The sequence below is a fragment of the Centruroides sculpturatus genome, unplaced genomic scaffold, assembly GCF_000671375.1.
Source record: "Centruroides sculpturatus isolate CEXI.00-Female unplaced genomic scaffold, Cexi_2.0 scaffold553, whole genome shotgun sequence".
NCBI classification, from domain to species: Eukaryota; Metazoa; Arthropoda; class Arachnida; order Scorpiones; family Buthidae; genus Centruroides; species Centruroides sculpturatus.
Window position 1 is genome coordinate 428,438 of NW_019384837.1, and position 14,072 is coordinate 442,509.

Consider the following 14,072-nt stretch of genomic DNA (forward strand, 5'->3'; position numbering starts at 1 on the left):
TTAAGGGTAAAATTGGTGCTCCCTTGTTACAAATAACACCTCCAGAAGCTACAATAAAATTTGAAGATGTCTATTTTGAATATGTGAAAGGACAAACTATTTTAAATAACTTAAGTTTTGAAGTACCTGCTGGGAAAAAAATTGCTCTTGTTGGAGGAAGTGGATCTGGGTATTTGAATTTTTTTTTATTTAATATCACTTTAGATTTTGATGTCATAATTAATGTCATTTTATAATAATTATGTCATTAATGTCATTTTATAATAATACTTTTTGTTAAATATTTTGAATATTTTTATTAAAAATAATGCAATTATGTGTACTTATACAATCATTTTTTGTAATTATAGAAATTTGTATTCCAGAACAAATGTCACTCTACATGAAAAATTTTTCAGTTTATGGAAACAAATAAATTTGAGATTATTTATTAGTTATTAATGACAAGTATTGAAAAAGAAATATCAAAACATTACAATTCTTGAATTTAGTTTTTTTTTTTAAACATTAGTATTTCATAATTTATATTTGTATGGAAAATGCTTTTAGAGACATAAGTAATATAAATAACTGCACTTATAATAACAGCTTATATGTCAGCAAAAAGGCATTTTATTATATGATAAAATAATGCTTTCTTGTTGATAAAATAATGTCAAAAATCAGATATGAGAGAGTGAGAGAGATTATATACAGTGAGAAATAAAAACAATATGATTGTTCTTAAATTGAACCAGGAAAAATAAAAAAACATTTATCTTTAACATTTCCAAAAACAAATGTGCTAGTGGATTTTCTAAGGAATTATTCAAGTTGGGAAAAATATAAATCAATATTTTCATTGCAACTTCAGTTGTAAGCAGTTTTTTACTTTAATTTAATTAGAAACAATGTATCATTATTATTTAATTAGAAAGAAATGTTCTTTGTTAATTAATAAATTTTTTAAAATGTTATTCTTCCAGATTAAATCAAACAATAATAATTTTATGTAATAACTGTTTTTATTACAATTAAAACAAAGTGAATTATAAGTCTGCTGCCTGTCATCAACTGTTGCTCTAAATTTTGTAAAGAAGCAATTTTACAGTTTCTAATTAAAGTATAATAATAAAAGTTTTTATAATCTAAATTACTGTACATTGATAAACTTTCATACATATTTTTTCTGACTAACATAACTCTATAGACCCAGGGTGGCCAAGCTCCTTGATAGTCCGAGCCATTTTTCAAAATTTGAAATTTTTCGCGAGCCGCNTACTCAATTCAACAAACTTGACTTGCTATAACAAATTTTCAATTAATAACATGTTTTTATTTTTATTTTGTCTTCCGTAAACATTTTTTATGATAAAAATAAAACAACGAAGACTTTGTTGATATTTCCGATTAACATCAACAAAAAAGCTCAGATGATGATGATATTTTGTAAAAAGAAAACATCCTTGTTTAACTAAAATTAATATTAATGCATAATACAGTAGTTTTAATTGTGATTGTTAGTTAATTATCGATTGGGAATAAATTATTGGTTGCTTTAATAAATGTATTTCTCTTGGTAATAAAAAACAATAGTACTGTATACTTTTGTTAACTTCTGGAACCTAACCCTATGTTTTGTATTAGTCGTTTGTTTCGTATAGCACGGCACTTTTTTGGAACGTAACTATCAGGTTATACGAGGGATAACTTGATATTGATAACATGATATTAAGTAAGATGTAAACTATATTATGTTATATTGATATGCAGTTTTTAATGTTTTAGTGACTGTCAAAAAAATGAAATATGTGATACTGATGAGGATTATTGAATGGAAATGCATTTATCACAATAAAGACATTGAAGAAAAGTAAATTAGTTTTTATTTGGTTATTCTTTTCTCTTTTTTAAAATAGTTTTAGCTCGGATAAACAGTCGGTAAAGAAGTTTTGGAAAACATATTTTGGTTTTAACAACTAACTACCTTTTTAGATATTTATATAAAATATTTTCTTCTTAGAATTTTCTTAATTTTTCTTTCTTAAATCTTGTTACTGTTACGGGCTGTTACACTCAGAATATGAAGTCAGAAGACAGCTTACCAAAACTGACACTTTTATTTAGGTCCACTAACAATTTACATCTAATAGACACTACAATGTCTCTTACACTGTTCACTTCTCTGGCACTTCAACAACACTCTGTTACCCATCCATACCGCTGACATTACAGATTTCCTCGGCCACATTTGGTCTTTCCTATTCTCCTACTATTCCAGTCTCTCATAACTTCTCAAAGGGTTGAACAAGTTAGAAGTATACACACCCATAGATGGGTTCCCTAGGATGTACCGATACAACACAGAGTTACCACATTATACTGGTATGTTTCCACCAACCAAACATTAACCAACCTGCCTGAACAAATAAACATCTCTCCTCTCTTCCTTTTTGTTTCCCCGCTCTCCACACAATGGCACTAACTCCCCTGGTCTGGCGCAACATTACTATTGATATGTCAGGAAATAAATACTAATTTCTAGAAACAATAAGTTTTTTAAAAATACATTTTAGTCGTTTATTTTTGTTATTTAAGTATAAATTAAACTTAAATAACAAAAGAAAAATAGCAGAAAAGAGTTATTGTATCATATTAAAATAATACAATACAATAACTTTTTTCTGCTGTTAAAATTCAACTTATATTTAATTTATGGATATTCTACATTTTAATAATAAATTAATCGATTTGGCACAGACTAATTCACTATAATAAACACTATATCAGTCTTACTAATTTCTAAAACATTTTTCTGTTTAGTTTATGAAGGGATGTAATTTTATGTCGGATAGCATAAGTTTAAGAATTTCAGGAGAATGAGTGCCATGTCATGGATTGCTCATTAAGGTCAATATGTATAAGTGGCAAAATAAATGTGATACTGACATTTGTCATATCTGATTATTATTACTGTAACAATTTTCATTATAACATATCATTTTTAGGTGAAAACCAATTGCTGATGGTTTAACAAGAGAAAGCTTGGGAGAAAATTTTGATTAATTTTACTTCTTATAAATTTTAACAAAATAATGTGTACCAAAGTTCTTTTTTTGATATCTTTAATTAATATTTCCTTAAACATTTGTTCAATATTCTTCATTTTTTCTACTTTATGGAACATAATGATCAAAATGAGGCACCCTTCTATCATATGATTGATTGTCAATATACTGTATATCACTGCTGTTGAAGTATAGCACTGCCATACTTGGACAACTCAAACAAAGCTGGGAGTTTTCAAATGGTTGGGACAGCAATTGACAAAATTTGTCTTTGACACTAACTGTCCTGTTTTGCTGTTCTTGGGCATTGACCTGTAAAGAAAAACTATACTATAATTCATGTATTGATTTGCCTGAAGATTAAGAATTCTTAAGTTTCAAAACTATTTGTTTTTAATAAAAATTTCTAAATTATAAAATACCAAAGAATTAAAACCCTTTCTTCAAAAATAATAATAGTGAGATCTAACAGTGATTCTAGACTTTGGTTAATGTGAGAGAAATACAATTAATAATCTTAATTATTTATATTTGTCTAGTTTTTCATTTGCAAATTAACAGCAACTGTTAATCTGTTTTGTACCTCTTGTACAGGTAAACCTTTGAAAAACAGCGACAGAGGGAAGCAAAAAAAATGGCTGTTTTTTGGGAACTATTCTGTATATAATTTTGTTAAAAAAAACAAAATAATAATTTCTTGAAAAAATGACCATTGTTTAGAAATATCTGTTATTGGGAAGTGACTATTATAGTATTGAAGGTTCAACTGTAACTAAATTACCATTTTCAAATTAATTTTATTATTGAAAAATTTGTAGTCATTTTTACTATTACAGAAATATACAGAAGATTATAGGAATATTTATCTTAATTGTGATTAGTTTAGTTTTTCAGATGATTCCAAAAAATTGCACCAAAATTATATATTAAAAATCATAACAACAGATTTACTATTAAAATTTGTGTGAGTAAATGAAGATAAAGTACAATATAGAAAAGCTTTTTCTAATGTGAGGTCATGTATTTATAATTTCTCCTGAGAGCTTTATAATTTTTCAATCCATTATAAGCAGTTTATTTAATATATTTTTATCTAAGGTATTAAAAGGGTTTAATTAATTAATTTCTTAATTAAAAACATTGCATTTTATATTATTTTTCTTTGTTAAATTTGACATATATATGTCAAGGTTTGGAAATTTAATAAATGTTGTTAGTTTTCCAAAGTTAGGTTAAGCAATCTTTCAGAAGATATTCATTAAAACAATTTTATTTGAATTTAAATATTTCTAGAAATTAATGCAGTGGTTTCCAACTAGTATTGGTTCCCAACTAGTATGCTGTGAAGCCATTCTAAGTATGCCACAAGATGAATTAAAAAAATTAAAACAACTTATTTTAAAATTTATTTTTAAAAAATTAAAAAAACATACTTCTATATGTTATCAACTGTATTTCAGAAGTTTTTACCAGTAAGCTATCATAGAAAAAGTATTAGAAAGTGCTCTATGATTGATCTGTTGGCTAGTCCAGTAATACTTAATACAGTAGTAAAGTGTGCCACAACTTTTCACACAATTGTTAAGTGTGCTGTGGACCCAAAAAGCTTGGGAACCCCTGAATTAATATAATATAATGATGCAAATAAAAAATATTCATAAAATATATTTATTTTCTCTAGGAAAACAACAATTGTTAGATTATTATATCGTTTTTTCGAGCCTCAAAATGGTCGGATTCTTATAGCAGGTAGAAATATCAGGGATGTTGATATTGAAAGTCTGAGAAGAAATATTTCTGTAGTACCTCAGGTAAATGCAATTTAAAGTATATATTTAAATAATATCTAATAAAGTTACATTGGCCTTACTTAACGATATGAAATGCTTGAATAGAAAGCAGACTTCTTAGAGAAAAATAATATAGTGGTTTTGAATAATATAGAGAATATTGTAAATATATTACTGTGAAAAATCTGAAATCTCAAAAATGTCAAATCATTTAAAATGAATAAAATTTGTAAATAATTCCAATTTTTGCTATTTTTTGATCAATAAATAAAATGTAACAAAAATCTTTGGTCACTACATTATTAGAAAAATTAGTTTCTAAAATAATTTTATTAATTAGCTAAACTTAAGGAATAGAATTAATCTCTTAAAAACCTTTAACCTGCATGTAGTATGACTAATTGTCCAAGCAAATGTTTTCGGATCCCTCCTGGGTCCTTCTTCAAGCTACTATTCGTCTGTAACGATCAATTAGAACGAAGATCAGTCGTTATGGAACAATGTTTCAAACTGCAAACTTTGAATTCCAACAGGAATCACGTGCATTCCAGGATTTGTAAATTACAGTTATGATGCAATTGCCGGTTTTTTATAATGTGATTTTCAGATCTTTTATACAAATAAAAAATATAAATTTGCATTAACGGGTTGGGTATCGTGTAAATGATTGTGGAAATATCCTTGTTATTATAATCCTTGTTATTATAAGTGTTACTAATTTATGAATCCTGGAATGCATGTGATTCCTGTTGGAATTCGAAGTTTGCAATTTGAAACATCGTTCCATAATGACTGGTCTTCGTTCTAATTTGATCATTACAGATGAATAGTAGCTTGAAGAAGGTCCCAGGAGGGATCCAAAAACATTTGCTTGGACAATTAGTCTTACTACATGCCAGTTAAAGGTTTTTAAGAGATTAATTTTCATATTACTCTGGTGTGCGTGAAGTCTTTATGAAAAGAAAAAATTTAACTTAAAACCTTTGATAGATTTTTTCAATTTCGTTGTAGTGAAACTTCTGGTCACCAGTGTATGTCAAGCATCTTTTTGTTCAATCATCAATTTTGTACAAATGTTATACATAAATAATTAATTCCTGACCTTCATCAATTTTCCATTATGTAAAAAAGATATTTTTAGCACCTTTTTCTTTATGTTCATTTTTAAATATTTAACAACTTTTTTAACTTCTCTAGATATGAGGATTATCATCAAAAACTAAACTTCTTACACCTTTTAATTCTTAGTTTCTCTGTAAAACCAAAAATCCACAAAAAATAAGCTTCTCTTTTCTCTGGGATACAGCACCCTAATCTATAATATTTATCTAATTCCACATTATTAATTCCCATCTTATCAGAAAAAAATTGTAACACTATTTTGTCATCTTCATTATCCATTTCAACATGACTGAAAGAATTACTTTGTTACATGTTAAGAAACATTTAAATTTTTTTTGAGTTTGAATTCTGTAATATGATGTTGAACATTCTCCCATTTTGATGACAAAACACCACAGCTGCCTTTACCTTTTGACAAACTTTTCTGTAAACATTTGACTTTGGCTTCTAAATTAATTGTGGTTTCATCTAGGTTCTGCATCCAAGAGGAAATTCTGTCTACCCTATCAGCCATTCTCTCAAGCTTAGAGTTCTATTTTCAGTTCAATTGGATAAACAGCAAGATGCCTTTTTTAAATATCAAAATCACTGTGCAGTACATGCAAAATTTTCATCTCCTGTAACACATCTGAATGAAACAACTTTGCTCTGCTCTAGGACAAACTCACAGGGAATATGTTTTTCTTTTAGACATAATAAGAAAATAAGCCTACCTGGAAAATAAAAATTAAAAAAATTTATAAATTAGAAAAAACTTCATGGGATGTTGCCATGGTTCACTGCCAAAATTTATTAAATTAATATTATTTACTATTTAAATTAATTTTAATTTTTATGTAAGCATAATTTTTATGTAAAATAATTGTATAATTTAATAATTGTTATTTAATAGGATGCAGTTTTATTTCATAATACTATATTATACAATTTACATTATGGAGACTTCAAGAAAACATTAAGTGATGTTTTTGAAGCTGCACGTATGGCTGAAATTCATGACAGCATTCAGAAATGGCCTTTACAGTATGAAACCCAAGTAGGAGAAAGAGGTTTGAAATTATCAGGTATGCGAGATATTTTAAAATATAATATACAAATCAACAATTTNAAATTTGTGTGAGTAAATGAAGATAAAGTACAATATAGAAAAGCTTTTTCTAATGTGAGGTCATGTATTTATAATTTCTCCTGAGAGCTTTATAATTTTTCAATCCATTATAAGCAGTTTATTTAATATATTTTTATCTAAGGTATTAAAAGGGTTTAATTAATTAATTTCTTAATTAAAAACATTGCATTTTATATTATTTTTCTTTGTTAAATTTGACATATATATGTCAAGGTTTGGAAATTTAATAAATGTTGTTAGTTTTCCAAAGTTAGGTTAAGCAATCTTTCAGAAGATATTCATTAAAACAATTTTATTTGAATTTAAATATTTCTAGAAATTAATGCAGTGGTTTCCAACTAGTATTGGTTCCCAACTAGTATGCTGTGAAGCCATTCTAAGTATGCCACAAGATGAATTAAAAAAATTAAAACAACTTATTTTAAAATTTATTTTAAAAAAATTAAAAAAACATACTTCTATATGTTATCAACTGTATTTCTGAAGTTTGTACCAGTAAGCTATCATAGAAAAAGTATTAGAAAGTGCTCTATGATTGATCTGTTGGCTAGTCCAGTAATACTTAATACAGTAGTAAAGTGTGCCACAACTTTTCACACAATTGTTAAGTGTGCTGTGGACCCAAAAAGCTTGGGAACCCCTGAATTAATATAATATAATGATGCAAATAAAAAATATTCATAAAATATATTTATTTTCTCTAGGAAAACAACAATTGTTAGATTATTATATCGTTTTTTCGAGCCTCAAAATGGTCGGATTCTTATAGCAGGTAGAAATATCAGGGATGTTGATATTGAAAGTCTGAGAAGAAATATTTCTGTAGTACCTCAGGTAAATGCAATTTAAAGTATATATTTAAATAATATCTAATAAAGTTACATTGGCCTTACTTAACGATATGAAATGCTTGAATAGAAAGCAGACTTCTTAGAGAAAAATAATATAGTGGTTTTGAATAATATAGAGAATATTGTAAATATATTACTGTGAAAAATCTGAAATCTCAAAAATGTCAAATCATTTAAAATGAATAAAATTTGTAAATAATTCCAATTTTTGCTATTTTTTGATCAATAAATAAAATGTAACAAAAATCTTTGGTCACTACATTATTAGAAAAATTAGTTTCTAAAATAATTTTATTAATTAGCTAAACTTAAGGAATAGAATTAATCTCTTAAAAACCTTTAACCTGCATGTAGTATGACTAATTGTCCAAGCAAATGTTTTCGGATCCCTCCTGGGTCCTTCTTCAAGCTACTATTCGTCTGTAACGATCAATTAGAACGAAGATCAGTCGTTATGGAACAATGTTTCAAACTGCAAACTTTGAATTCCAACGGGAATCACGTGCATTCCAGGATTTGTAAATTACAGTTATGATGCAATTGCCAGTTTTTTATAATGTGATTTTCAGATCTTTTATACAAATAAAAAATATAAATTTGCATTAACGGGTTGGATATCGTGTAAATGATTGTGGAAATATCCTTGTTATTATAATCCTTGTTATTATAAGTGTTACTAATTTATGAATCCTGGAATGCATGTGATTCCTGTTGGAATTCGAAGTTTGCAATTTGAAACATCGTTCCATAATGACTGGTCTTCGTTCTAATTTGATCATTACAGATGAATAGTAGCTTGAAGAAGGTCCCAGGAGGGATCCAAAAACATTTGCTTGGACAATTAGTCTTACTACATGCCAGTTAAAGGTTTTTAAGAGATTAATTTTCATATTACTCTGGTGTGCGTGAAGTCTTTATGAAAAGAAAAAATTTAACTTAAAACCTTTGATAGATTTTTTCAATTTCGTTGTAGTGAAACTTCTGGTCACCAGTGTATGTCAAGCATCTTTTTGTTCAATCATCAATTTTGTACAAATGTTATACATAAATAATTAATTCCTGACCTTCATCAATTTTCCATTATGTAAAAAAGATATTTTTAGCACCTTTTTCTTTATGTTCATTTTTAAATATTTAACAACTTTTTTAACTTCTCTAGATATGAGGATTATCATCAAAAACTAAACTTCTTACACCTTTTAATTCTTAGTTTCTCTGTAAAACCAAAAATCCACAAAAAATAAGCTTCTCTTTTCTCTGGGATACAGCACCCTAATCTATAATATTTATCTAATTCCACATTATTAATTCCCATCTTATCAGAAAAAAATTGTAACACTATTTTGTCATCTTCATTATCCATTTCAACATGACTGAAAGAATTACTTTGTTACATGTTAAGAAACATTTAAATCTTTTTTGAGTTTGAATTCTGTAATATGATGTTGAACATTCTCCCATTTTGATGACAAAACACCAAAGCTGCCTTTACCTTTTGACAAACTTTTCTGTAAACATTTGACTTTGGCTTCTAAATTAATTGTGGTTTCGTCTAGGTTCTGCATCCAAGAGGAAATTCTGTCTACCCTATCAGCCATTCTCTCAAGCTTAGAGTTCTATTTTCAGTTCAATTGGATAAACAGCAAGATGCCTTTTTTAAATATCAAAATCACTGTGCAGTAAATGCAAAATTTTCATCTCCTGTAACACATCTGAATGAAACAACTTTGCTCTGCTCTAGGACAAACTCACAGGGAATATGTTTTTCTTTTAGACATAATAAGAAAATAAGCCTACCTGGAAAATAAAAATTAAAAAAATTTATAAATTAGAAAAAACTTCATGGGATGTTGCCATGGTTCACTGCCAAAATTTATTAAATTAATATTATTTACTATTTAAATTAATTTTAATTTTTATGTAAGCATAATTTTTATGTAAAATAATTGTATAATTTAATAATTGTTATTTAATAGGATGCAGTTTTATTTCATAATACTATATTATACAATTTACATTATGGAGACTTCAAGAAAACATTAAGTGATGTTTTTGAAGCTGCACGTATGGCTGAAATTCATGACAGCATTCAGAAATGGCCTTTACAGTATGAAACCCAAGTAGGAGAAAGAGGTTTGAAATTATCAGGTATGCGAGATATTTTAAAATATAATATACAAATCAAGAATTTTTTGACAGGTATTAAGTAATTTGTTGTCAGTGTCATATTAAAAATTGAGATTTAATAGAATCAAAATCTTTGAATGAAAAAATTAAAACATCAAAAAATTCTTTAACATTTGTGTATAGTTTGATCCTGATTTACAAATAACTGATATGAGAATTCAATACATTGAGCTATTTGCTTTTATCTTTCTTTTCTATTTACAAGAATAAATATTTGATACAATGAGTACCTACCAATGTTTACAAAAACAAAATATTTTAATCAAAAGTGCAATAAAATTGAAATTCCTGTATATTCCAAATAGATGGTTCATAACCTCAGTTTCCATTTTGTTTCATTTACAATGTATGTTCATTTAAAAGTTTATTAAACTATATGGCTGTGAAGTTTAATACAATTTTTCTCCACATTAGAAACCTTTTTATTGGTGATCACAATATCATTAATTAAAAACGAGTTTATTTTACTCTATTTTACTTGCTTTCTGCTTACTGATTATTTTAATTAACTTTTATTTTCATACCAATAAATGAAGGAATGTCTAATAAGTTACTTATTGCTTGTGTCCTTTACTTTTAACATTTTATAATGTATTTGTTCCTTTTATATTGGTGAGTAACCTAATTATTTCATTATATTTTTCTATGTAATATATAGACAAATATCAATGAATAATTATCAATGAATAATGATCAATTATCAATGAATAATTCACATAAATATATAATATTTATGTGAATTATTCATTGATAAATAAATATATATTTTATAACATTTTAATATTATTTGAAGAGTGTGGATAAGGTGACAGGATTATGCTAGAACAAAGTATGAATTTTGATCATAAAAAGATAATTACTAAGCTTGTCTCTATTTATGAGATTTTGACAAGAATTTTTCAGGAACATTTGCATTAACCATATATGTGGTGACTTGCAAAATTCTTTTTCATTCATAGCTTTTTATTATTGCAATTATCAATATCAATTTTATTAGTAAATAATATCAAAGAAATGTACTTAATAGAACTTCCTCAGAACTTATATTTAAAAAATGCAATAACTTGACAAATATTTTGTTTTTTAGTAGTTAGTTTCTATTATAAAAATTCTTAAGATTTTTTAATAATATCCATAAAGTATTTTTCAATGATCTATTTGCTCATGGAAACTTTTTATGAATGCCATTAATTATTGCTTTTCTGAAAATGATGTACAGTACAACAAAGGGATTCTTGTTGTTTGACTTTGTAAAATAGTACTTTAATACTCATATTAAATGTCTAATTATAAATGATTTATTTCCTCATAAAGCATTATAAATCATTTATAGGTTTTTTTGCAGTTTCTATCTTGTAACAGAATATAGTTTGATCTTAATGCCAAATATCAGATAAGAGGAAGTAAAGATACATTGAGTGCGGCATTAAGTTTTTTATTTTCACTAGTGCTTTCAATGAACTTATGTTCATTGTCATCAGGCAAACAAAACTTTAAAAAATAGAATACAATGTTCTAATGTAAGTGGAACACATATTATTTAAAATTAGAAAACAAAAAAACTTAAAAAACTGTTATGAACATGCTACAAAGTTTGATTTCACTAGATGTTGTGATGTCTTGCAGTGCATGTGTAGATATAGACCCACATTAAAGATGTGATAGCAGACATATATCACCATTTAACCTTTTATATAAGGCAATGCACATTGGGCAGGTCAAATGTGAGAGTGTTGCATGACTTCAAGATTTTCGTGAGCGGAGATTCTCATATAAACATTAGTTTCCAGTCATTGCAACATCTGAATAGCATTGTTTGAGCCCATAATGGATTGTAGTTCTGTTTGAGCACCTTTTTTGCGAGCTCTGTAGTACACTTTCCTTTAACCATGTCATCCTTGTGCTCAGCTAGGTGGCTGTCAAGCATTTGTGTTGTGGCCCCAATGTACTTTTACCTTGTGTTCACCCCCATTATGGGATTCTCCAATGCTATAGCATAGACTCCCAATTTTTCAAAGGTGGAGAATTTATCCTGATCATTGCAGATGAGTCTGCACAAATTTGGTTTCGGATATAGGGTGAGGAGAAAGTTATGTTGCCTGAATATAAAACAAATGTGTATGGCAAGAAGTCCGAGGTATGGTAAGGGCAGTTGAACTACTGAACCTACTTCTTGTTGTGTAGTGTTGTGCTTGGAAATAGAGATTCCCTAACCATTTACACACATGCACGTTAGAGGTATGATACTGTCATTTACATGGGTCTATATCTACACATGCACTGCAAGACATCACAACATCTAGTGAAATCAAACTTTGTAGCACATTCATAACAGTTTTTTAATTTTTTCTTTGTTTTTTAATTTTAAATAATATGTGTTCCACTTACATTAGAACATTGTATTTNGAGGCATTAAGTTTTTTATTTTCACTAGTGCTTTCAATGAACTTATGTTCATTGTCATCAGGCAAACGAAACTTTAAAAATAGAATACAATGTTCTAATGTAAGTGGAACACATATTATTTAAAATTAGAAAACAAAAAAACTTAAAAAACCATTATGAACATGCTACAAAGTTTGATTTCACTAGTTGTTGTGATGTCTTGTAGCACATGTGTAGATATAGATCCATGTTAAAGATGTGATAACAGACATATATCACCATTTAACTATTTATATAGGGCAATTCACATTCTAGGCAGGTCAAATGTGAGAGTATTGTATGGCTTCAAGATTTTTGTGAGAAGAGATTCTCATATAAACATGAGTTTCCAGTCATTGCAACATCTGAATAGCATTGTTTGAGTTCTGTTTGAGCACCTTTTTTGCGAGCTCTGTGGTACACTTTCCTTTCACCATGTCATTCTGGTGCTCAGCTAGGCGGCTGTCAAGCATTTGTGTTGTGGCCCCAATGTACAGTACCGGTACCTCGTGTTCACCCCCATTATGGGATTCTTTAATGGTATAGCATAGACTCCCAATTTTTCAAAGGTGGAGAATTTATCCTGATCATTGCAGATGAGTCTGTGCAAATTTGGTTTTGGATATAGGGCGAGGAGAAAATTATGTTGCTTGAATATACAGGGGTCCTAGATACAGTAATGGCAGTTGAACTACTGAACCTCCCTCTTGTTGTGTAGTGTTGTGCTTGGAAATCGAGATTAAAAAACTGTTAACACTGCACTCAGTGTAGACAAATATTTATTTAAATAATTTAACTATATAATATAATTTAAAAATAAATCTGGAAGATTATATTTGGTTTTACAGAAAATCATGGCTGCATTACATAGAGCATCATTAGGAAGAACATCAGTATGCATTGCACACAGACTTTCTACAGTAGTGGATGCAGATGAAATTCTTGTCTTAGATAAAGGTGAAGTTAAAGAAAGGGGAAACCATCAGACTTTATTATCTGATACCAATTCACTTTATGCGCAATTATGGTATACTCAGCATCAACCTGATCATCCTATGTTTGTCAAACAAAGTGGAAATAATAACAGTGATGCATCCTCTACTAAGTAGTAAAAGAAAAATAATGTGATTGTGAAAATAAGTAAGAATAGTGATAAATATAATAGATTTTATTTAAAACTTTTTATTAAGTAATATAGCAAAGTGGTCAGTCATCATCTAATCTAATATATTATAAACATGGTAAGATTTAAACTTGAAATAGTTTTTCTGTGAACAGTATTTTGATATCTAATAATTTTATCTAGAGCAAAAAAATAAGAATAAAGTACAGATTGTGGTTAATATTTTTAAATAAGATTATTTAAGAAATAATGTATAAAATGTATCATTTATAAAAGAAAATAATTAAATATATTTAAAATTTTATTCTAATTTACTGTTAAATCAAATAAAATTGAATGAAGATATATTGAAAATAATTCAATGGAAATTTTAATGTATTTATCAATAATTCAGATAAT

The 14,072-nt window shown here is 27.5% G+C and overlaps 1 protein-coding gene across 1 annotated transcript in view; it reads left to right on the top strand.

Moving 5' to 3' along the window:
• Positions 1 to 13,893, top strand: part of LOC111630226 (ATP-binding cassette sub-family B member 7, mitochondrial-like) — a 45,438-nt gene extending 31,545 nt beyond the window's left edge. The window contains exons 11-14 of the mRNA XM_023374293.1: positions 6 to 169; positions 4,729 to 4,858; positions 9,916 to 10,145; positions 13,380 to 13,893. Of these exons, the coding sequence (XP_023230061.1) occupies positions 6 to 169; positions 4,729 to 4,858; positions 9,916 to 10,145; positions 13,380 to 13,659 (804 nt within the window). The 3' untranslated portion in view covers positions 13,660 to 13,893. The remainder of the gene's footprint in view (positions 1 to 5; positions 170 to 4,728; positions 4,859 to 9,915; positions 10,146 to 13,379) is intronic.
• The last annotated feature ends 179 nt before the right edge of the window (positions 13,894 to 14,072 follow it).